The following is a 24,250-nucleotide window of genomic DNA, read 5'->3' on the forward strand; positions in this document are numbered from 1 at the left end:
TAAAAATGAAGGAGGCGTGAATGTAGTGGTTGAGAGCTGGGATCCCAGTGATAGATGGCTAGGTCCGCCACTGACTAAGTGACCTTTGACAAGTTGTTCAACCTCTGTGTCTCAGTTTTCTTATGGGGTAAGAGTACCTACCTCATACTGTGAGGATTAGGTGAGTTAATATTATTCAAGTAGTAAGAACAGGGCCTGGCACTCAATAGACACTAAACATGGAACTGTTATTATTACCCACCTTCTTGACTTAATGTGAAGATTAGTGTGCTTAAAATATGACATATAAACAAAGAAAATGGTAGTTATTCTTACAATAGCCTGTCTTATTCCTTTGTATAATGCATAGCCTCAAATACTATTACGTGCACTTAGAAGTTGGAAAGTACTATCCATCTATCTGTGTATCTATCTGTAAGCTACTATCAAAAATACCTTATACAACACACATTATTAACAAGTGTTAGCATAATCTGTAGAAATGAAGTCTTGCTCTACTTAAAATAGTACTCACAAATGATTTGTTGACCCAAATTCCCATTGAAAGGTGACTAAATAAACACACTGTAGTATATACATTAAATGGAATTCTACTCAGCAATAAAGATGAATGAAGAACGCATATTGTATGGCATCCACTGATACGGAATTCTAGAAAACAGGACTTAATCAATAGTTGCCTGAGGCTGGGTGGTAGTATGAGCTCGGTGCACAGGGGAACAAGGAATTTGCTGGGAGCTGTGGTGGTGCGGACACCAGTGTATAAATTTGTCAAAACTCATCAAACTGTAGGTTTTAAATCTCTGCAGTTTATTGTATGAAAACTACACTTTAAGAATGTCATGCTTAAAATAAAATTCATCATTGAATGAATGAGAACAAGAACTGCTAATCTGTCTGAAAGATTTTCTTTTCCTGGAGACCAAAGGGAGGAGGAGAGGCAATTCCGATAGTGATGGTGTAGTTTTGGGGATGGGCCATCCTGTCTGGCTCCACTCGAGTGCCACAGCTAGGCCACCATGAGCACAAGCATGGCAGTTTTGCCTTGAGAAGCTCATGATATATTATGCTGCCCACTGGGAATCCCAACAAATCTTGGGAAGGGGGTGTGGCTGAAATGACAGAGCTGATATTACGGGCAAGACACTGACCCCAACGTACAGCTGGGAATCTCTGGAATTAGAGCACTGTGACTGGCCAATTAGGTATGTATGGGTTACTGTTTAGACGGGAAGGGACGAGCGATACACACTTTTCACATGCCTTTCCAGCAATGCCACTCAGGGTGTTAGTGCCGGGCCAGAAGCTGGCACTCAGGTAAAGACCACCTTACTCACCTCTGCAAAAAGGGCCTTGGGTGGAATTTGGTTACACAGTGCCACCACCTGAACCAGCAGCTAGAACCCCGAGGGACGGGGCATGCCTCCACTCCTCAACCAGAATTTGGGCAGCACACACAGGTGAGCATTTTCATTTCTGCTGAAGTTCTACAGTCCATACATATCTTGAATTTTTGTTTTTCTACATGAGGTGAAAGAGGCAATTTCACAGGCAGCATTTTCATGATGATCATTATGCATTATTCACTACACACCCAAATTCATGTGGCCAAACACAAGTTCTCAGTGACAATGTAAATGATCCCACTACTTTAACGAAGACAAAAAAAAAAAGTTTGGTTTTCTGGTAAAATAAAAGGAAAGTTCCAGAGGGTAAATACTAGACAAATAAAGAGATCAAAACCTTCCTACCTACTCTGTCTTTTAAAGTGCTAGTAACGGCACCTTCTGGAATGAGACAGGGGTGAAGGCTATACAATTATGAATATGCACTGAACTGTATCCTTTAAAAGGGGTAATGTTACAGTATGTGAATATATCTCAAAAAAGAGCAACACATACATTTTAGGTCAATCAAAAATATTTACAGATTATAGCACTTGCCTTTCTTTTATTGTCTTTGATTTCTGGGCATGGCAACTGAATTGTCTTGGAAAAGCCTACTAGAACGTTACAGTCTGACCTGCCCCCAACTTATGTGATTACAAGTGATGAGTTGAGGAGAAATCCCTAAAGGCATCAGGAAATACCATCCAATGGAATACTGAATTTTAACAAATCATTTCAGTCACCGAGTACTAGATATATACGAGTATGTAAACGGCAATAAAAAATACCTAACACAACATGTCTCAGTATCGTTAGCATGACCTGTGGAAATCAAGCCTTGTACTCGTTAGAATTGCTACAATGCTACGGTGAAGGCTACTTCTGCCTGAGACTGTAGTAACGACTTTCAGTCATGTCCACATGCGAAATGCCCCGTGGAAACAGCAACATCACATCACAAGGAGTGTAGGAACGGACTTTGGGCTTATTTATGGCGTATTACTAACGTTATTTTTTGTGGCATTTTCTAACACTTTAAAATACAATATATTTTCAAATGATCATTTAGTTGTGTTAAAAATTATGTTTCTATAAATAGTAAAAAGAAGCATGTAATCAGAAAGAACTAGACTGAAAATCACTTGAGGGAACACCTTCTCCTGGTTTTATATTTTCCAAAAGAAGAGACTTTCATAATCTTCTCATAAAGTCACTGGATATAAAAATGATGGCCTCACCCACGGATGAATTGAGTTGGATACCATTCATTTGAAGCAGAAAGCCCTTTGGTCCTTTTTTTTTATTCCTTCGTGATACTTTTCACATGGCTCGTTTGCTATAAGGTTCAATCGAATCTTTACTATCCATGTGCATTACATTTCATTTCACAGCTGAAAAGGTCCCATTGAACAGCTGCAAAAGAAGGCTCTTCATCTACATGATTCCAGGAATAGTCAAAAATAAGGAAATCAAACCTCAAGTTGAACAGTGTACAGAAAAAAAGTGAGTTTGTGATCACCTGGAAAATTGCCTCCTTCAGCAGCTAAATGACACCGTTGTTCGACAATTATCTGGTTTTAGCTGCTGATACTACTGTTTTCTTTCTGGGTTGGGGTGATTTTTCAGATTTTTAGTGAATGTCTACAAGAATAAGCAGAGGGTGCCCGGCTGAGCTACTTTGCTAAGCAATAGCTATTTCAAAAGTTACTTATCTATTTATAATTTGGAGCCGACACCAGTACTGTGTCAAGTGTAATATAAATATTCCTTATCTGACTGGAGCTCTTTCCCAGTCTCCTTTTGGGACAGCCTGACTCTGATCCTATGTCTACACTTAGTAGGGAACTAAATTCTCTTTACGTTCCCTCTACTGAGCTTGTTGAAGCCAGAGGGGCCTCTGTTTAAAGAGGAGTCTGGCTAAAAACAGGAGCTGGTTGTCCTTCTGGAAGCCCACTTGAATCCAGAGTGCAGAGAGCCCATAAGCTGGTGTTTCTGCCATTTGCACGTCCTTAGTCAATAGACGTACAATGTTTGGTTCATATAGGAAGACTGGCATACACGACAGTGCAGGAAAACCACCAAGTTGCAAATTTGGGCACGGCGGAATGTTATCATGAAATGCCACATGGTTGAGGTTACTGGTTGTCTATCAGCCTGGGAGTATGACCAATATAATCGGTTTATGAAGACCCACCACATAAAGATCCAAACTTAATTAAAGGCAGTAATTCTGTCGTTTAACTACTGCAGGAGAATTTCACAATTCACCAATTCCTTAAATATAAGAAGTTTCCTGATTAAAGGAGCTGATATTTTCTGATACCTAGATAGGTCTTCAGACAACTCAGGTCTCTGAAGTGGTGAAACGTAAGACGATAGCTGAATGTCCAATCTCTATATGGGCCAGCAGTGTAAAACAAAGCTCTTTTATAACTACAAATAGACTGTATCCTGACCATAGTCTGGTACCTCTCATCAGACTTGGTCTAGAATCATAAGTAGAAGCTGGGCTGAATGTATGTCACTTGCCAAAGGCCTTTCTTCCTTAGACCCACAATTAAATTCATTAAAATGACTAGAACGACTCATCATATACAGTTTGTTGGTGGTGGGCCACCAGTATCATTATTATAACACCGTGTCCTGCTCAACTTCAGGGTGAACGAGAGTTGTCCTCCTGCCAGCCACGTGACATCAGCACCCAGGAGGAGCTGGAATCCTGAGATCCAGGGCCAAGGAATAAAGGTTTGTCAATAGACGTTACTGCTTGAACCTAGAACATTAGCATGCAGTAATGGAGTCATTAGCTAATTGCTTAGCCTTTCGATGTTGATGCCAGCTGGCTATGCCTGATGTTTGCACAGGCTTGGTCTTCAGGCATGATGTATCTCATTACAGGTTCCTGGCATGTGGTGCAAGAGGGACTGGCAACCTCGATTCTTTAAAGAATTTTCTTGCACACCATGAAAGTATTTTGTGTTACTTCTAGTTTACTTTCAGTCTTATATTAGAACAGACATTCCCTTAATTGTTTCTTTTATGTTAGCAAACTAGCTAGATCATGTTATATTATTGTTACGCCTCCATTCCAGCATAACACGGTTAGCGACACGTATCTGTCACCTCACCTGTGCTCCAAGTTCAATACTGGGATAACATCTGAGAGACCCCGCTTGTGTGTGGTCATGAACTGTTTTGTGAGTAGGGGCTCTCAAGGCTTAAGCAACCCCAATAATAAAACTTTCCATTTTCATGTCGCCTTTCATCATAAAAGTGTTTTTAAAGCCAGAACATCAGAGGAAAGTGAGCAATGCCCTTTTGCTCAGTCACAGGCTCTGCTGAAAGACAAGGAAGTTAGGCATGTTTTCTGCTTTTGAAGTTACACACATTTGCCTTTTTCCAGGTTCAATCCAAGTAGAGAATAAATTACTTGCTTTCTAAGTCTTTGTCAGGTGAGTTAGAATTTCTTCTTCTTCCCGTTGACATTTTATGCTGATAGACTAGATTCAGACGAAACTCCTGGCCCAATACCCAACTTAACGTCCAATGTAGCCCCTTGCAAGGACAATAGATGCTTAAACCACAGTGGATTCACTGAGACACGACTTCCATGCCCAGAGATGCACACAGCATATACATTTTATATATATACGTAATATGTGAAAAATATATATATACTATATTGTTATAGTATAATATGTAGTATATATACACTATATAGTATATATATTATATATATTATCTGCATCTCTCTAGATATACACATTTATATGTATACATGCATATATGTGTGTATATATATATATATACACACACACACACATATATATACATACACACACACAAACCTAACCCTAGGTTTATTCGCTTGATTCAACACAATCTTTTCACTCTACACAACACAGTACACATTATCTAAAATGCTACAAAGTACAAAAAAACTGAAAACAGAAAATTTATAGTACTGACTGTACAGCAAAAGCCAAAAAAGCAATGTATACATTGCCAAGGTAACCTGAAAGCCCACCATGAATAATAGCCATGGGGGTGGGGTCCATGACAACCTGCAGAGCTGGTTGTCCACATGCTCACCAATTTCAAATGAAAGGAGACTTGGGGCGGGGGGTGCCCAAGTACACGTAAAAACAGAACCATGCATGGCAACTGACATGGGGTGTTTGACCCAGGAGGGCTCAAGCAGGGGGCAGGGCCCGGCTAGCAGGAATGGCAGCTGCATGGGAAGCGTGCCCTTTCCTGGAGGATCCCACAGGCCACCAGACTGGCCCCAGGTCATCTGTGGAACGGAAGAATCTGCTCCCAGCCTGGGGCCGCATGGCCACTGCCCTGCTGGCGTCACCACTACACTGACTCTCTCAGGGACTGGAAACATCACAGCTTTCCAGCCAGGAAACTACTGGAGGGCATCGCTATAGGCACAACCCCAAACCAACAACACCTCTGCAGCCGAACTGGCCTTCAGAGGAAATGCCTCAGTGCTGCCTTTGATGTCTGCCTGAGTGTGGATTTCTTTCCTACTGGCACTCCTTTGGCTAGAAAAATTACAGAACTGAGTTGGGTGGGACCTAAGGTACAGGGGCAGAGCTTCGGTGGCTTGCTTACTGGGAGGAACTGGAGCTGGGGCTTCCCTGTGGCAGCAGTGGCCAGGGGGGCAGGATCACTGGCACATGAGGGGCTCTTCTTCTCATCTGGGGGGACCAGCGTCACATGGGAGGCAGTGGCAGCATTCCCCTGGGGGGCTGAGTGGCCTGGGGGACAGCCTAGGCCAGGGGGCCGGCACAGCGGTGGTAGTGATTTCCTGGCCATGAGTTTGTCCACCAGCCATGTGCTTCAGCGCCGTTTGAGCTCCGTGTGGATTATCAAACCCCACGTGTGCGGAGCCTAGAAACCAACAGGGGTGCTTCCTTTCTACAGGCATGCCAATCGTTTCCATTTCCCATAGATGGAGCACATGGAGCAGGTCTGAGTCCTTCTCAGCACAGGCATGACAACAGGCGGTGTTCCAACTCCAAACCCAAACCACCCAAAAGAGATGAAAAAGACAGGAAAGGGTGGAGCCCTCCCGCTAAACCCACCACAGTGCCCACTGGAAGCTCACCAGGAATGTGGGCAGGACCACATCTTGCAGACAGTGTATCTCATGTGTTACATGCGTTAGAGCAAAAACGGCCTGACTGCTAACATTTCACAGAAAACAATGATGGGCCACATTTAAGTGACTTTGTTTGAAGCACAAGCTAGTGGCAGGCCATGATGAAAAACCAAGTTTCTTGTATATTGGGCAAATTGTAGGAGGGCGGGTAGACAAAAGAGGTAGCCTGAGACGTGGGGCTGACAAAGGTAAAACTTCCAGTCATAACATAAATAAATCCTGAAATGTAATGCACAGCAAGGTGGCTATAGTTAACAATGTTGTATAGTGGAAAGTTGTTAAGAGAGTGAATTTTGAAAGTTCTCATCACAAGAAAAAAATTGTAACTATGTGAGGTGACAGATAGTACTACACTTACTGTGGTGATCATTTCACAACATGTACACGTCTCAAATCATTATGTTGTATGCCTGAAACTAACACAATGTTATGTCAATTAAACAGAAAAGTATTCGTTTGATGACCAATTTTAGAAAATTAGATTTTTCTCCCTCTGAGGTTTTTAATAAATGTAAAGATATGAATGGGGAAAAGAAAATTCTTGAAATTTTCTGCAACTTGCTTTAATCAGCTGAACAGCACCGACTTTCCCATTCTGGGTACTGGCTTCCTAGCTGATCTGGCACGAGCGTTCCTACCGGTCTCTGTGAGAAAGGATTTCAAACCATTCCATGTGGACTCTCTTCAAGCCCCTGGTTTTACTTCCCAGGCACTCACACTTCACAGCCAGCAGGGTAAGCCTCATGTGTTTCGTCGGAGATTCACTGAGATGGTGGGGGTGCTGTCTTCTCTGGTACACTTCTGTTTGCTTCTGTCACCTCCCAGACACAAGTCCCAAAAGGATCCTGACCAGGTGTGCTTCAGCCAGCGTTGGCTGTTCCTTTCTCCTTGCCGTGGCAGAGTTCAGAACAACCATCTGAGAGCCCCAGTGACTTCAACAGTCCTGCTCACGCCTCCATTCCTTTTGAATGAACACAGACAGGGAAAGTACCAGGCTGACCTCCAGAAATAAACCGGAAGATTGGGTCAGTGGATACCAGCTCTTCAGTGATGAGGGTGATTACTCTGATGACTGAGTACCTAGCAGGTGCTAAGTATTACATCAGGAGCTCCATGTATCACCTCTAATCCTCTAGTCACTCTGTGTTCTGTTACCAATTTTGCAAATGAGCAAAAAGGGAGGTTGCCTGGCTGGCCTCACGCCACATGACACTGAAGAGGTTGATTTGGGATTCAAATCCAGATCAGGTTGAAGGAGAAGATGTTCTGTCTTTAGCTTTATCTCTTCTTGTCCATTAAATTGACAAAGTCAAGGTTATGGGAGCTCCTGAATTTTTAAAAGTTGAAAAGTCTTGTTTTTGAAAGAGTTTATTGGAAAGGTAATTGCCTGTGACGACAGTGACAGATGCTGTACAAATAGAGAGACTCATAGATAATGGCAGCGTATTTTCTGAGACTGTGGCCAACTGCTCAGCATCAGCCTGGCTCTCCTCTTCACGTATTGGTAGGGTGAGGGGGAGGGCAGGTGACCACATCAATGAATAATGAGGTATCCTTAGATGCCCCATGGCAGAAGGCTGGGAATCAATGTTTCTTGTACTCAGCAGATTGTAGGGCATTCATATGCAGAGGGATCCGAAGGACAGAACAAAATCCGTTGTCAGTTTGGAGGTTAGCAAGATGACCTTCAGAAACACACAGGTCTTTACAAAGACATTCCTTTTAAGCTACTATATTACTATTTTTTCATCCATTTACCCACTCATCCATTCATTCATTCATATACTCATTCATTCAAAAACATTTACTGTCTACTATATATAAAATAGGGTCCTACACATGGGGACATGGTGTGTGTGTGTGTATGTGTGTGTTCAACTTAAAAAAAAAAACCTATGCCCTCACCCCCACCAACCATAAAAATAAATATTTTACAATATGGCCTGATATACATGCATAAAACTAGAAGTTTCATAAGACAGCATTTACCCTTAAAACCTATAACATATTCTCATATTTTCTATTCTATTCTATTCTAGTACTCTAGTTCAATGAAGGCAGTATACTTTGCTTGAGAGAATGGAATGGTGATTCAGGTAAAGTGGAGATTTACAGGTGTGTATATTCACTGCTGCATAATTGCATGGATTCAGAAGGGAAGGAATCAAGTAAACCTTTTCAGATGATGAGGTATTTGAGTTGGGACTTGAGAGATGGGCAGGATAAAGAGATGAGTGGCAGTCCAGGAAGAAAAGGAAGTGTACATAAGTGCAGGATGGCAGGCGGGCACAAAATTGAAACCTGGGTTCATAAAAAATGCATGGGTGAAGGAGGATAGATTGTAGGCAAAGAAAAGGGTGAAAGAGTGTAAAATCAAGGTGCTGAACAAGAGAATAAAAGGGACACGGTTGTATTTAGGCAAGATTTATAAGACAGAATCAGAAGAGGAAGAGTTGGTAACAATCCTCTCACTGTTTTATTTATTTTGGGAACACCCCACCTTGCACATAAGCCTCGCAGTGCAAAGACCCAACCTGGCCTTATCTGCATGAGAAGCAAACCAAGAATTCCACAGAGGACTTTGGCAGGACAATGGACTATGATAACTCAAAATCTCACGTACTATAAGCACTTGGAAATGTTTACTGGAATATTAAGGTTTTTATTTTAAATGCAGAAATGAGTTCACAATAAAGAGAGAAATGAAAAGCAAGAAGATATAAGGTGACACAGAGGCTGCATAGGGGGAGGACTATTGGTCTCATTACCCTGGATGTTTTTTTTGTTGTTGTCCACTTGGGAACAGGAAACAAAGCTGTGGGCCTTGAGAAGTGGGACACTGGAAATACGACACTGGACTCAGGAAAAATCTATCCACTGGCAGAGGAAGATGAAAAGATACTGCAGTGCTCCCTGCCTGGTTTCTAGGTAAAAACTACAACAATAACAACATCCTCCCCGAGAAGTTGAAACCCAGTCTCAAGTCTTACATGAGCTGGAGTTCACACTTATGTCACCTCCTAGGTGAAATCCCAAGCTGAGAAATTAATACTGTTTAGCCCCAGACAGTAGTAATTCTGAGGTTAATCTAAAAGAGATCAAAGATATAAAATAGAAATTGTAAATTTAATAAAGGAAAAATATATAACTAACCATCCACCACCTAAATAGATGTTAAAAGAGAACCAAACAGCACTTCTAGAAATGAAAAATATAGTCACCAAAATTAGAATTCTCAATGAGCAGGTTAAACAGAAGATTAGACCTAGTTCAAGAGAGTATTAAGGAACTGAATAAAGACCTGAGAAAATTACTCAGAATTCAGTAGTGAGAGACAAAGAGGTAAAAATAACAAAAGAAATATAAAAATATATGCAATATAGGATGAGAGGGTCCAATGCACATATAATAGGAGTGCCAGAAAAACAGAAGTAGGAAAGTGAGGGAATGACAATATTCAAATACCTAATGGCTAATAATTACCAATAATTAATGAAGAATATAAAGCTTCAATTCAAGAAGTATGAGAACCTCAAAAAAGAAAATAAAAATAAATCCACATCCAAACACAGAATAGTGAAACTTCAGAACACTATAGACAAAGAAAAAAAACCATAAAAGCAGGCAGAGAAAAAAATAAATAATCCACAAATAACAAATCAACCACAGATTTTTAAACAGCAGTAGTAGAGGCAACATAGAGAAATATATTGTCAGAAGTTTACAGGGAGAATAAACGTCAAACTAAAATTCTATTCCCAGCTGAACTATCTATCACTAAAGGAGAAATAAAGCATCTTAGATAAACAAGACTGATAGATATTCAATCCACTGACTCTTAAAGAAGAAGAAGAACAACAAAAACTTTGGGAAGAATAAAATTTAAACCAAAGGGAAGAAGCATGAGGCAAGAGAGAAAGGCACTCATTATATTATTTTCTATATTTTTTCTGTTTTGAAATAAGAATATAAAAAAGACAAAGATGAGCCATTTTAGCTTGTTTAAAACACTTTGCTTGGGAAAAGTAAAATAATGGTAAAATTGGACAAGAGCAAATGCTATCAAATGACTACATGAAACAAAAGAAATAGAATAAAATTATTGACTATTCATAATTATTAATGAATATGACCTGAGCATCTTTTGGGTACAGAGAACAATATTGCTGAAGCATGGAAGGATGCTTACAAAGAAAAAAAAATCTAAAATTTGATTTTGGAAGAACATATTTTTGTCTTTTTATTTTTTTCCATTAAAGTTAGCTATCTGGATATTTATAAATACAACTTTAATACTGTGTGTAATTTATCCCACATAGTCTAATTCATATGGACTTCTGAAGGATTCAGTCTTTTAAAAAATAAAACTGAAAAATACAAGACCCTGAATAGTCCCATTAATAATAAAGCTATACTTTTATATTTTTGTAAATTACTCTTGCCACTCCCATGTAAGTTTTAATTATATTAAAGATATAAAATACAATTTTGTGATTTGATACAAGCCTATATGTAAACCAGGCTTTTAAAGGATTCAATGTCTTTCTAAATAAAGCTAACTCAGCATGAGAAATCATAGGGGACATTTACCGAAATTCACTTTGAACATACTATACATACATCAAAAATAATACCTCTTGCTATGGCTACAGAACAAAATCAAATGCATGTTTACGTTTTTAGAATCAGGTGACAAGCCCCAGAATCTACTCACATTTATTGTCCCCTAAGTCAGTAACTATAAGTGCAAAAATTACTAAGCATTTTTCAGCAGACAAGAAGTGGATGTGGTGTGGCAGCTTACATCTCTGCCAGAAACACAAGGGGAACAAATAGTCTTTTTATAAAAAGCAATGATGCTAAAAATGGATGGACTACATTTCTTCAGCTAAAAACATAAAGTCCTTCTACCTGGCCACTGGCATCTAGCAGGCTCATCTGAGGCCCACGGTGGCGGCTGACTGATAAAGAGGATGCACACTTTTTCTTTTCCATTTTTCGTGGTTGGGGACATTTGGCTCACAGAAAGGAACAAAAACATCGACCTCTAATGAAAAGGATACTGTGGCACATGGTTTTCAGACATAATATTTATTCCAAGAAAAATACCATGCAAACAAATTCCGATCTGACTAAAGATGAAAACGTTAAACCCAAATTATTTTACTTCATAAATTCTTAACAGTATTTAAGCTATTATTCTGGAAACAGGTTTGGCTCAAAAGGTATCAGGACCTGGCCTTCTAAGTACATCTTTTAACTTTTGTACAACTTCCTGGCTCCTCAATGTATCATCATTTCACCATGATACACGATGTTCTGTCATTTGGCGATTCCTACTGCAGTGAGTCTCCCTGTGCCTTACCACTCTCCCCTCCTTAAACTGCCCCATGACCTCTGGAGCCCAGGTGGCTCCTACCCCTCCAGGGGTGGGAGTCTGGGCTGCCTTGGCCTCCCTCAAGGAGTTCGGAGGTTTCCAAAAATAGCACTGCTGTGGGCAATGGGGATTTGGGTTCGTGAATTGTGGCTGACTTGGTAGAGGACAGCCTGTGTTAGTTTGTTTTAAGAAGTTGAAGGTGTCCTTACATGAAAACCATGGAGACTGGCAATAGAGTGTGAAGTGGGCTCTGAAGTCTCCCAGCTTGAATTCAAATCAAAATGGTGAGACCTTGGGCTGTGACTTTACCCTCTCTGTGCCAACTTTCGCCAGCTGTAAATAGGGTAAATGCCAGCTAACTAAAAGCACGGTGAGAACTGAAAGAACTAGTACGTTCAGCACAGTGCCTGGCCCGTAGTAAGTACTCCAGAAATATTACCATGTTTCCCTGAAAATAACACCGGGTCTTATATTAATTTTTGCTCCATTAGGGCTTATTTTCAGGGCATGTCTTATTTTTTCATATACAACAATCTACATTTATTCAATTATAGTCATATCTTCTTCTGGAACATCGTCATAACCTACTGAATGTGTTTGTCTGGCTGAGATCTTACTTAATTGGGGCTTATTTTCGGGGAAACACGGTAGCTATTACTATTAGTTGTAAGAGTGGTAGAAACATAAAAAAATGAAAGAATAGGGAAAAGGTACTGTACTAGGTATAATTTAAATGATTTAAACAGCAAGACCAAGAACCATTTTCCATGACATTAGAATTCATAATGATAACCTCCATCAGTCTAATAAAATCTTGACAATGCAAAGTAGGTAACTTTCAGGTAACCACACACTTAACAAATAGTTTTGAATTGTGATTCCCAAACCTTAAGTTATGATTCTTATAAAGCATCATCCATTACATATTTTCAGAGACTGCGTCTGGGCTCACCAATATTACATTGAATTATTTTAAGCTCTGCTGTGAAACAAACCTCAGATTGTCTTTGCATGCCCCAGTATCCCCACAGTAGGTACAAAGCCCAGCTTCCCAGAAAGAGTTGCGTCACTCTGAATTCCTTTCCTTTATTCTTATTGTGTGTGGCCAAGGTCACACAACATGTCATATGAACCTACCAACCAGACTTCCTGACTGTCTTTTTGAGATCCAGCACTGGTTGGAACAATTAACATATGGCCGAAACACATGCTTAATTTTGTGGCAGAATCATCTGCAAAGAAAGATACTGACATCTAAGGGACCTAAAGGTAGGTGAGTCAGAATTCTTGTCTTCCAATTTTCAGAACACACAGCGGTGTTTCAGAACGACTCACCAAAAACGTGCTCGGACAATGTATCACTGAGACCATATGTTCTCAGTCCGGGAAGCCACTTGAAGAATGCTATATATTTTTTTTCTCATTTACTTTAAAAACAGGACAAAAGACTTTGACTAAAGTATATATAACAGAAGAGAGACAGAACACAATTTTTCTATGATTAATACTTCTTATTGTTCAATTAGCCTATTAGTCCTGAACATAGTAGTAAAATGTGCTACTGAAATGTATTTGCTGAGGATTGCTTTAAAGTCCTACATTTTTTTTCTTACATCAGGGAACTATAATCTTTAACAAATTACGTATGGTATGATTCAGGGAATTCTGGGAATTCAGGGAAAAGCAGTCCCTCCTTTCTTAGAGCTGTAAATCTCCTCTGCTCTGTGTAAAGACCCACTGAAGCTGCGGGCATCAAGGCGCACACTCACCAGGGGTTCTGCCATAATGATGCGAATCTTGCGCTCGGCCTGGGTGGTGAAGTTGACAAAAAGGCTCTTGAGGACATACTCTCCTGGTTTGCTGTCTGGGTCCACGTTGATGGGTAACATGGTTGGCGGCCCCTTCTCCCTTTGTGTGCCTGACGCAGGTGGAACTGGAGGCTTGATATAACCGTTGCCAACTGGAGAAGCTGAAAAACAAAATGGATATTCTTACTGGCTGAAAAGCACATCATTAATATTCAGAATGTCTGTGTGAAACCATAAATACAAGGCTATGAATCATCTCCAGAATATGCCACACTTAGTACCATAACCTTATTCTTTAGGAGAGTTGCCAGAATTTAATTATGTTGAATACATCAATTTTGTTATGTCATATTTGATGATCTCAAAATACTTCTTATTACCACATTGCTTTAGGTAAATTATCTTGCAAGTACGTATATAATACGGCTGATAAATCCTACAACATTTAAGATGGTTTGGCTTCTTTTTTATTTTCTAAGGAAATACACTAAGAAAATGTATGTGGAAAAAAAAGTGATTTCTTGTCCTGGTTTTCCTAATGGCCAGGAGCTGTCTCCTGTGCTCCATTTTAATAATGGAAAATGGAATAAATAATGGAAAACAACTCCAGAAGTTTCCAAGAACCAATTTTCAGAAGCCCAGCTGGCTCTCGGTCTGAAAGGGATGCCTCTGTTGAAAGATAAAAGGCTCAGGCAGGGCCCCATCAGTGCCATCCAACGTGTGGGTTTAACTTTTCGCTCTCACCACCCTTTGGTGCCAGCTGGGATGCCCTCCTTGGATCAGAGTGTGAACAGGTCCACTGAGTGGCCTCCTTTCAGAATGTAACAGACAACTATTTTGATAGTTACAGAAAATACGTTTTTTATTCATAAATAAAAGTTTCGTGTGTCTCTACTTTTTACTATACTTGGACATGTTAAATTCTAACATGCACTACCCTTTCCACCTAAGTGCTTGTAAGATGGTCAGTTATCATTATCGAACGAAGGGAATGTAAGAATATGTCTGGGGACAGGATAATGACAAAGTAGACATTTAAAAGGAAGACTATATATCATTTTGGGTGACTAGATACAGAGATTGAGGAAGAGAGTAAAGAAAAAAGTAGATTTCCAGTTTGGATACTGGTTTGGATGTCGAGAGGATGGTGATATGCCATTGATAACAAAGGAGGAAAAGAGTTCTCCTTGAAAGCAGAATGTTGTTCTCAAAACTACAAGTAAATTCAAGGCTTCTCTTACCTTCTTTCTATCCTAAGCCAAATTCTGAGGAAGATATGCAAAAATTGTATTTATTCCATGGATTACAAACATATCCTCACAGTATGTTGTAGCTTCTCCCTCATTTTTCCTACTCTTTCCTAATGCCCCTTCTCTCTAGGTCACAAACCTGCCATACAGTTGAGGGGTCCATTACACCTGGAGAGTCTTCCCATATCTCAACTACCACAAAACTTTAAGAATGTGGCCTTTTCAGTTATAAAAATAAAATACGTTGTACATGATTTCACCTCCTCTCCGTTCTCCTTAGGTCCACCCTAGTCCAGGCCCTGGGAACCCTCTGGCCAGATTATTAGAGCCCTTCGCTGCCTTTGTCTCACTCAGTTTACATCCCAAACTCATCTTTCTTCGGCATGGCTTTAATCAGATCACTTTGCTGCTCAGCGTTTTCAGTGGCTCTCAGTTATCATCATCAAGCCTCAAACGCATGGCCTCTACCCGTGCCCCCGTCATGTTGATGCACTGGCTGGCGTGGGAGCACCCTGCTGTCATCTGGCCTTCTCCCCCCTCTCCGCTGCTCCATTCCGTCTCCTCTGCTCAGCGCAGCCTCCTGTCTTTTGAGAACCACTTCTAGTCTGGTTTCCACCAGGCTAGCCCTCACTGGAAAGTTTGTATTACCAGATTTAAAAATTTAACTCACATTCTTTGGTGCTGTACATCCTAGACTACCTAAGGAAGACGCAATAGACAGTTGGCAAGTAAAATACCCACTGGTAACGCAGGTTTGCCTAGGGTTGGCCCTGTAACTAAACTACACGTATATTCTTTCTTCTTCTTCTTTTTTTTTTAATTTATTGGGGTGACAATTGTTAGTAAAATTACATAGATTTCAGGTGTACAATTCTGTATTACATCATCTATAAATGCCATTGTGTGTTCACCACCGAGAGTCAGTTCTCCTTCCATCACCATATATTTGATCCCCCTTACCCTCATCTCCCTCCCCCCACCCCCTTACCCTCTGGTAACCATTAACTATTGTCTGTGTCTATGAGTTTTTGTTTCTCATTTGTTTGTCTTGTTCTTTTGTTGTTTCTAAATGCATCCCCTAAGTTTCCCAACAAGACTGTAGTCTCCCAGATCTGATACAGAGTTCTTCACACTGATAATTCCCAATAAATCTCCTTAACTAAAATGATATCTTACTTGATTCCTGTATGTCTTCAAGTGTTTCATAAGGAGGGAGCTCTATGAGAAGACGCTGTAGTAGAGTCTCTAAAGGGACAGAATTTGCAATGAAGTCATTAGCTCAATGGTGCACCCATCAGCTTCCATCAGGGTCCTACTTATTCTAAGGGGCATGTTCAGGTGACCCAGATGGGGTCCTAGCCACACCCCTTCGCGTTACCTCCTGTTCTGAGTGCGGGTACCCTTTGGAAGTGGGATGCCTTCCATCCAACTAAAACTAACAGAGGGACACACGACCTCCACGAGATGTCTTCCTAATGTACCAAGGACATTGTGCCACAGGACTGGAGACTGGAATATAATAAACCAAGAAAGTCTAAGTGGAGGACGACTTTTTATTATTTTTTGTTTTCCAGGGGATTTCCCCTGTTTCTAGAAGATGACGAAAATCAGGTCGATGTAACATGTAACTGCAAGACGAGATCCGTAACTGTAAGACTTGGGGCCTAGAGGTTATAACCTACTCAGAGAATGTCCGTAAGAGCGACGTCTGGCAGGCCTCCTGCAGAGCTGCATTTCGAGGCAGGGAGATGACATCCAGAGACCAGAATGTCTCAGACAAATCTTCCATTTAAAAGGCTAAAGTGCTAATTCACTGCAGTTGTAAAAAACGTTATCCACCTGTACTTCAAAGCCAGACATTTGTGAGTACAGAAGTCTGTACGGCCAGGTTCCATGAGCTGGAACTGCCTGAGCTGAGCGGGCCCTGTGCTAGACTGAAAGTGATCAAAGGGGAAGGCGCCCGCCCATCACTGCTTTCAAACAGATCAGCTGGGCAGATGGGGGAAGCATCCTTGAACAAGATCCATTCCCAAGTTTTAGTAACCCCTCTTCATTCTACCACAATTACTTCATAACAGATCCTAGCCTTTGTCCGGGTAGTTTTCAAAATAAGATATGACATGGCACCTTTCAGTAATTCAGTTATTTGGTGACAATATAGTTAAGAACCAAGAAACACGTGATGTCTGGTAATCAAAACTGAATCACACAGTCCATACTAGTCTAAACATTAGAATGCTGCCATTAGGAAAACCCATTAGACCCCTCCTCACCCCCTCCGCCCCCAGCACTTCCTTGCTCTTACTCTCCTCATAATTAAGATCAATTGTCTAGTTTCTAAGTTCACAATAGTCTGCAAGCAGAAAATTACAAGGGGAAGGAAGGTGCAACATCTCTGGGTAGAAGCACTAACATGGCATAACTCTAAAAAGTCACCGGAACTAAAAAACGCAGTTGCCTAAAGCCATTTAGTACAGGGACACAAAATGTGACATTCTCACAGGCTTGGGGGCATCCATGACTCTGTCCAGCATGGGTCACAATTAACATTCATGAGATGACCCTGAATCCCTTGGAAACGTTAAAGTGAGTCTGATACATAATGCTGTATTTGAGAAGGTGGAGGAAAGAACGATAGAAATTTCCTCTTTCAAAAGGATAAAACTAAAAATGGCTTTGATGTACAAAGGAAGGGGGGAAATGCCTAAGAATTTACCTCTCAAGAATTAAATCTCTTTGGCTTTAGATCTGGCTTTTAACTGAAACTTATTTTTAATTGAAACAGACAATCAAGCCACCAATTCAGTAACAGACACACTCAGGCCCCATTTCCAGCTCTGGGTAAATATGGGAGACCACTGTTGGAATCGACTCCTCACCACCAGAGTGCTTTGCCTGCTTTTTGTCCCACTGGGCAAGCAAGTCTGCCCACACTTCAGGGTCCAGGTCCATGTGCCCTCATCCAGCGGGCTGGGCACAGACTCCCCCGGACTCTGCCTACACCCAGCTGCTCCTGCAGCTCAGCCTCCTCTTCGTGTCGGGCATCTGGACACAGGGCTCCCTTCCAATGAAAGGGTCCTGACAGTCCATCGTTATCTCGTCTCTCCCACCCAAATACACGCTGAAGGAATGATTTCATTTGTTGGATGAAAAGCTTCTCCCATTTATAGTTCTTACATGTGATGAATTTTTAAGCTTCAGCTCCATCTGCCCTATCCTCTCTCCTTTTCTTCGTCTCATCCTTTTATTTCCACAAAACAGCCCAATATCCCCAGAAAGTCACTCAAACCAGCACTCCTGCAGGTGGGTGGGGAGCTGAGGGGAGCGTTGGGAAGAAGGGCTTCACTTTCAGATATTAATTAGGTCTCTAATTACTGAATCTTTTTGAAATTTGCTTTCTCTTTATATTTGAATCTTAGACTAAACATGTTCTAATTTTTCTCCATTGTCTTCTTTTGCCTTAAGTGGTTTTGTTGATGTTATTTTATTATTTTTATTCCAAATTCTATTTGCTTCTGCTTGATGTCTTCTGGTGTTTCCCCCCTCTCATGGAATCTCTATTTCTTACATCAAGTAGGGCCCATTCCTCAATCAATCTGAAAGAAGTCTGCTCTAAGCTCTGATGGCCCTTTTATCACCTCTTCATTAAATCCACTTCTGACTACAAGTGATTGTCTTTTGAACATGACTATTTTTTTTCCAATTTCATTGATCAATACCTTAATTTTTAGGCTGGCTGCTCTTAGCTGGCTGTGGTCTTCAGCACAATTTCCCTAAGTTACCAACATTTGTAGGGATTGCTAACCTCCTGACTATGACACCAGTACAAACACCCACAACTTGCAGTTCGGCTACCTTATTGTTATGACACTGAAAGGAAAGGAAATGCTATCATGACTTTCCTCATGTAAGTGCCCCGGAAGCTATAAGGGGCGATATATGTTATATGAAAGCAATGGGGTTTCTCATTTCGACTTTCAGAGGCATTAATACCATCGCTCATTACAGACTATCATTCATTTGTTCACTCATTCATTTGTACCAATAGTTACTTAAGGTGTGCCCAGAGTTCCGGCACTGTTCTAGGCACGGGGAGGACAGGAGTGAACAGAAAAGATGGTTCCAGCCCTCATGGAGTTTACAGTTTACTGAGGTGGGGTTGTACAATCAGAGATTTCGTATGTGTCTATTCACCCTCCCTCCCCCCCCTCCTCCCCTGAACACACTCACAATACGTCAGATTGCAGCATGTTCTAAAAGGAAAAGGGGAAACTACACAGAGTGAATGGAAAGCCGCTTGTCTTTATCGGCCCAAATGTGCTCGGACCTTAGAGTTTGGAACCGCTGCAGAGAGGGATCAAAGCCTCTGGTGTCTAAGAAAACCTACGTGCTTTTTTCAGGCAGGACCTGCCTTTCTGATGCATCTCTTTGACCCGCCCAGATCGGTGTTGATTACGGTTAGAAACAAGAACTTTAACCCCATAAAAGTCATGAGTGAAAGTGCCCATTGCACACGCGGTTTCTCAAGGTACGTGGCTCACTGAGGGACATCTCTGCTTGCTTGTCACCTGCTCACAAAGACAGATGAGCACAGGGCCAGCTTTTGAAAACACTTCTAATGTTCTCATTATCAGAATTGGACTCGGAGCATTTGAAATTAAAAATGTTGTTTTGTTTTCTTTTCCCTGAAATGCCCGGAGAGTATATGTGATAACTGTTTCAAGTAGGTACTCCTCTTAGAAGTGAAGGTCTATTGAAACAACTTTACTTTCTAGAGAGCGATGTAACCTTATCTTTCAGCACAGGAGTAAATTTATTAGGTTTCTTTGCTCACAGTTGGATATAAGTTGTTCCTTATCCCCGTTGTCAGGGCATCACTCATTTTGTAGGTTCCTGAGGGCAAACCCCTTAGTAACCACCATCATTTAGGACCATGCTTTCCCCATAATCCCTCTTTTCCCATTATTGACTTTACTGGCATTACAGAAATTTTTCATAAAGCATAGCAAGCCAGGATGACGCAGCTACTGTGGGAACATGTCACAGTATGTATGGAACAATAAATTGTCCCTTGACACATCTATGAGGCTGTTAAGAACAGGCATTTTCAAAGGTACCCCAAATACTCAAAATGACCAGAAATCATGAAAGTTATGCAGAATGGATTAGGGTGAAAAGAGGGAAACCTCCAAGTATGACAGGAAGAATTCTTTTCCTCAGAAAAGTATTATTAAGAAATGGAAAATGTTGGGATAGGAAGAAACAATTACTTTGAGCAACAGATAAACTTTTCTTAACAAAGAGATAGATGGTTCCTAGATAATTTGATGTATTTTAAAGTAGGTCAAAAAGAGACTGACAGTTTAAAAGGTTCAGAAATTATTTTTGTCTTGGAAAAATAATTCAATGACATGCTAAGTTCTGCTTAATTTCCATAAAATTCTGACGATGTAAAATGTTCCTCCCAGTTCTACTGATTACAACCCACTTTCTTTTACACCACTTAGTTCCTATTGTTCTCAGATGGTATTCCTTCAAGTTTTAGGGTCCACACAATATCTCTAGGATAATTTATATCTTTAATCGTCAAAAATAATCCTAGAAGGCCAAACAATCTCCCACTTACTGATAAGACCACGTATGGTCAGAGAGGTTAAGTAACTTGCCCAAGGTCACAGAGTGGTTGACTCAGGAGCTGAACCCATGTCTATTTGATAACCTATCCTGTGAGCTTCCTGGATCACATCTTAAAAACAAACAACCCCCCCCCAAATCCAAAAAACAACAACAAACTCCCCCACCTTCCCCCAAATCACTTACGATGAAGACTGAATAAAGTCAGTTCTCCTTATCCACATATTTTCCCTTGGCATAAGCTAGTTTGGGGACCTTAAGGGCTGGTAAAATCAAACAGAAATGTGATTTGGAGAATGAGGCTTCCTACAGATTAGTACACTTGGTTATTTTCTAGAGAGACTCATAGAACATCCAGCCACAGAGGTCGCTCCTGTCAGGCTGTCTGCCCTCGTAAGTTGGAGCACCTTCTCGCCATTAGAGGGGCTGTGACAAAGGCTAGAAGTACAAAAAGGCATCAAGAATGGAGGATACGTGAAAATATAGGCAATCTGATTAATGACACACTGTAGAAATGTCTAGAGACTCTTCTTTCCTAGATACACTGATGATATAACATTACCCTCACAAAAAGCAAGTAGACTCGAAGGCACAGTTCTCTCTGTTTACTTCACTCTGTGGCCTCGCCAAACCGTTTTTCTCTTTGGTCTCCCCAGACTGAACACTTCAGAGTGAACGATTTCAATAAAGAGAAAAGTCAACATCAAGTCACTGCCCTCCTTTCCCTTCTCATCCTTGGCATTTCCTCATTTTATCTTACAGAAATGACAGTAACGCTTCAGTAACTTCCTTTTTAATTGTCTGTCATCTGCTAAGACGCCATTACATGGACTTTCCCCCAATTTTCAAAGTAGGTACTGCCATCAGAGCCTGAAAGAATGTCTGCCAAGCTCTGTGAGCAGAGAAAGATGAGGTTACATTGACATTTCAAGGTCCTTTCTCACTGAAAGGAGATCGAATAACCTGCTAGAGGCAGGATAATCCTGAATTTCAACTTCCTTCTCCTCCCCAACAGAACTGACAAACTGCTCTCATTCACGTGTTCCTGGCCGGCCATCCTCTCTTCCTTCTTCTCTCATTTTCTCCTCCTTTTTATTTTCTTCTGCTTGTGGCTCATTTTATGCAACAAAATCTCAGGAATTGAAATCCATTAATTCAAAATGTGTCATAAATTGGATAAGGCCTTGTATTTTTTTTATATCAAGTTTCAAAATAATATGCTGACTTACAACATGGATTGGTGGTCTTTAAAATCATTGCCTATCAGAGTCATCTGGAAAACTGGGCCCTCCAAATTCAGTGGGACTGGGGGGTGCTCGATAATTTGCATTTCTAACCAGTCCCCAGGTTATGGCAATGCTGCTGGCTGGGGACCATACTCTGACACCTCTGATGTAAATAATGGGAAAGCAGAGGGGACCCATTAATCCAGTTGATAAAATTGTTTTTAATTCCATGTACCTACAGCAAAACTGAAAGGCTTCATTCACTCCAAGGAAGTTAATGCTTTGTAGGCAAAACATAGAGCATTGAATGGGGAGTCAAAACGTCTGAGTCCTAGTGTGGTTCTCCATGACCTTGGGGGAGAATTTGTACCCTCTGGGCTTTGGTTTCCTTACTTATCTTTTTTCTTTTTTTTTTTAACCAGGTAAATGAGTTGATCTATTTTTTTAAATTAGTTTCAGGTGTACAAAACAATGTAATAGTTAGACATTTATACCCTAAGCCAGGTTGTCCTAGTTCCAGTAGTCTATGGCTGTATAAAAACATACACTGACAATGCGCACACAAAATCACTTATTAGAAACTTCCACAATCCAACTGTTAATAACTAACACTTGCCTTCCCTTGAATTGCGATAAATTATTGAGATTCTATCGTCTATCCCCTCTATAGAGGAAAGTGTGACAAATAATCCTGACCCTTTCACTTATACTTCCCCTTCTCTGGTTCCACTCACCTTTCTGGGCTGGCAACTCCCTACACTGCAGGTGGACACAAGAGAAAGTCTGTCTTTATTCCAAGCTGTGAACTCAAGACTCGTGTCAACATGTTGTTTTAAACATTATGTATGTACTGAGAGTCTGCTTTGCACAAAACCCTGGGCGAGGCCTAGGGAAGGACAGAGGTATCTTATCTGTTCCAGGCCACTGATTAGCCAGACATTGTGGAATATATGGCACTTGATGCAGGTCTTAAAGGACAGATAGGATTCTGACAGGGAGAAAGAAGAAAGCGGCAACCTCAGCAGAGGGAACAGCATTGCAGGTGCGTGAAGGCATCTGCCAAGGATCTCCTGCCCCTTCTTGCCCCCCGCCCCCACCAAACATCCCTGTCTTAGCACATACACGTTTGTTCAAACTTTGTCTTCACCAAGGAGCTGTACAGTCTTCAAGAACAGGACTACATCTTGTCTTTACCCTAAGCACTTAGGCCAGTGCCTGGCACAACTAATTAAACAATTGTGCTTACTTAATATTTGTCGAACTGAATTTGTATAATTCCACAACGTAGTCTATGTGTGAATGAAACAATTGAACGCATAATATATGAAAAACTTAAACTCATTAAGTCCTATAAAAATGTAGGTTTTTGTTTCTTATCATTCGAATTAAGGTCTTGAATGGTCGGCCAATGAGTTTGGATTATTTGGAGGATTATATGTTGCTCTGATGTTGTATATGATGGGCTATACAAGGGCCGTTTGAGGGAAAATACAAATTAAAGACCACTGCACCTACCACGAGGAAAAACAAGAAGGTGGGAGCCTGGATGGGGCCTATCAGAATAGAAAGGAAGATTTTGTCTTACCCAGATGGACCTGAAATCCAGTCACGTCACCCTTTCCCAATAAAGAAAACACGCAAGATGTTTCCTGGTGAGATGCTATAATAACAAAGTGTTTAAGAAAGTTTTTTAGAATCCCGACACTAGAAACTTTCTCAATTTCCTACCTATGGCAGGGTGTTGTCAGAGTCCTTGTACCCAAGCACTGAGGACTGAATTTCTGGGAATGACAGAGTGGCTCTCTGTCTCCCAGCACGAGAACAGAAGTGACCCTGGCAGGGCAGCTGGGAGGGCCATGTCCATCAGGTTTTCAAAACATTAGAGCTATAGTCCATTTATAAGCAACAATGGAGATGTAGGGACATGTTAAATGTCACCATAAGGAAGCAAAAGAGATAATCCAGAATTAGGTCAATTCTATAGAAGATGGCACTATTTTCTACAAGTCAGTGGAAAAGATAAAAATGGGTAGGAGGACTTAGGAGACACACAACTAAATGTAACGTGTGGATCTTGTTTACATCTTGATTTGAGTAAACCAACTATTAAAAGACATTTAGAAAATGACGAAGTAATTTGAAGATGCACTGAATATTAGGTGATACCAAAGAATTATGGTCAGGTTTGTTAGGTCTGATAACAGCATTGTGGTAGATAAGGAAATATCCATATTTTCTAGAATGTACTTTGACTACAGGGAGTTCAATGAAATGATATCTATGTTTGATTCGAAATGCTTTAACAAAGGGGAAAAGGTGTAAATGAAGCAAACGTAATGAAATCTTGATATCTGTTGAATCTCAGTGATTGCAATATATTGTCTGTTATACTAGTCT

General features: G+C 40.8%; 1 protein-coding gene across 5 annotated transcripts in view; it reads right to left on the minus strand.

The window, feature by feature from the left end:
• The window catches only part of FRY (FRY microtubule binding protein), a 441,344-nt gene that overhangs the window by 199,486 nt on the left and 217,608 nt on the right, over positions 1–24,250 (minus strand). For all 5 annotated transcript variants that reach the window (XM_081045758.1, XM_081045755.1, XM_081045754.1 and 2 more), the window contains one exon: positions 13,705–13,904. In XM_081045758.1, the coding sequence (XP_080901884.1) occupies positions 13,705–13,824 (120 nt within the window). In that variant the 5' untranslated portion in view covers positions 13,825–13,904. The remainder of the gene's footprint in view (positions 1–13,704; positions 13,905–24,250) is intronic.

This window comes from Rhinolophus hipposideros (genome assembly GCF_964194185.1).
Source record: "Rhinolophus hipposideros genome assembly, chromosome: 4".
NCBI classification, from domain to species: Eukaryota; Metazoa; Chordata; class Mammalia; order Chiroptera; family Rhinolophidae; genus Rhinolophus; species Rhinolophus hipposideros.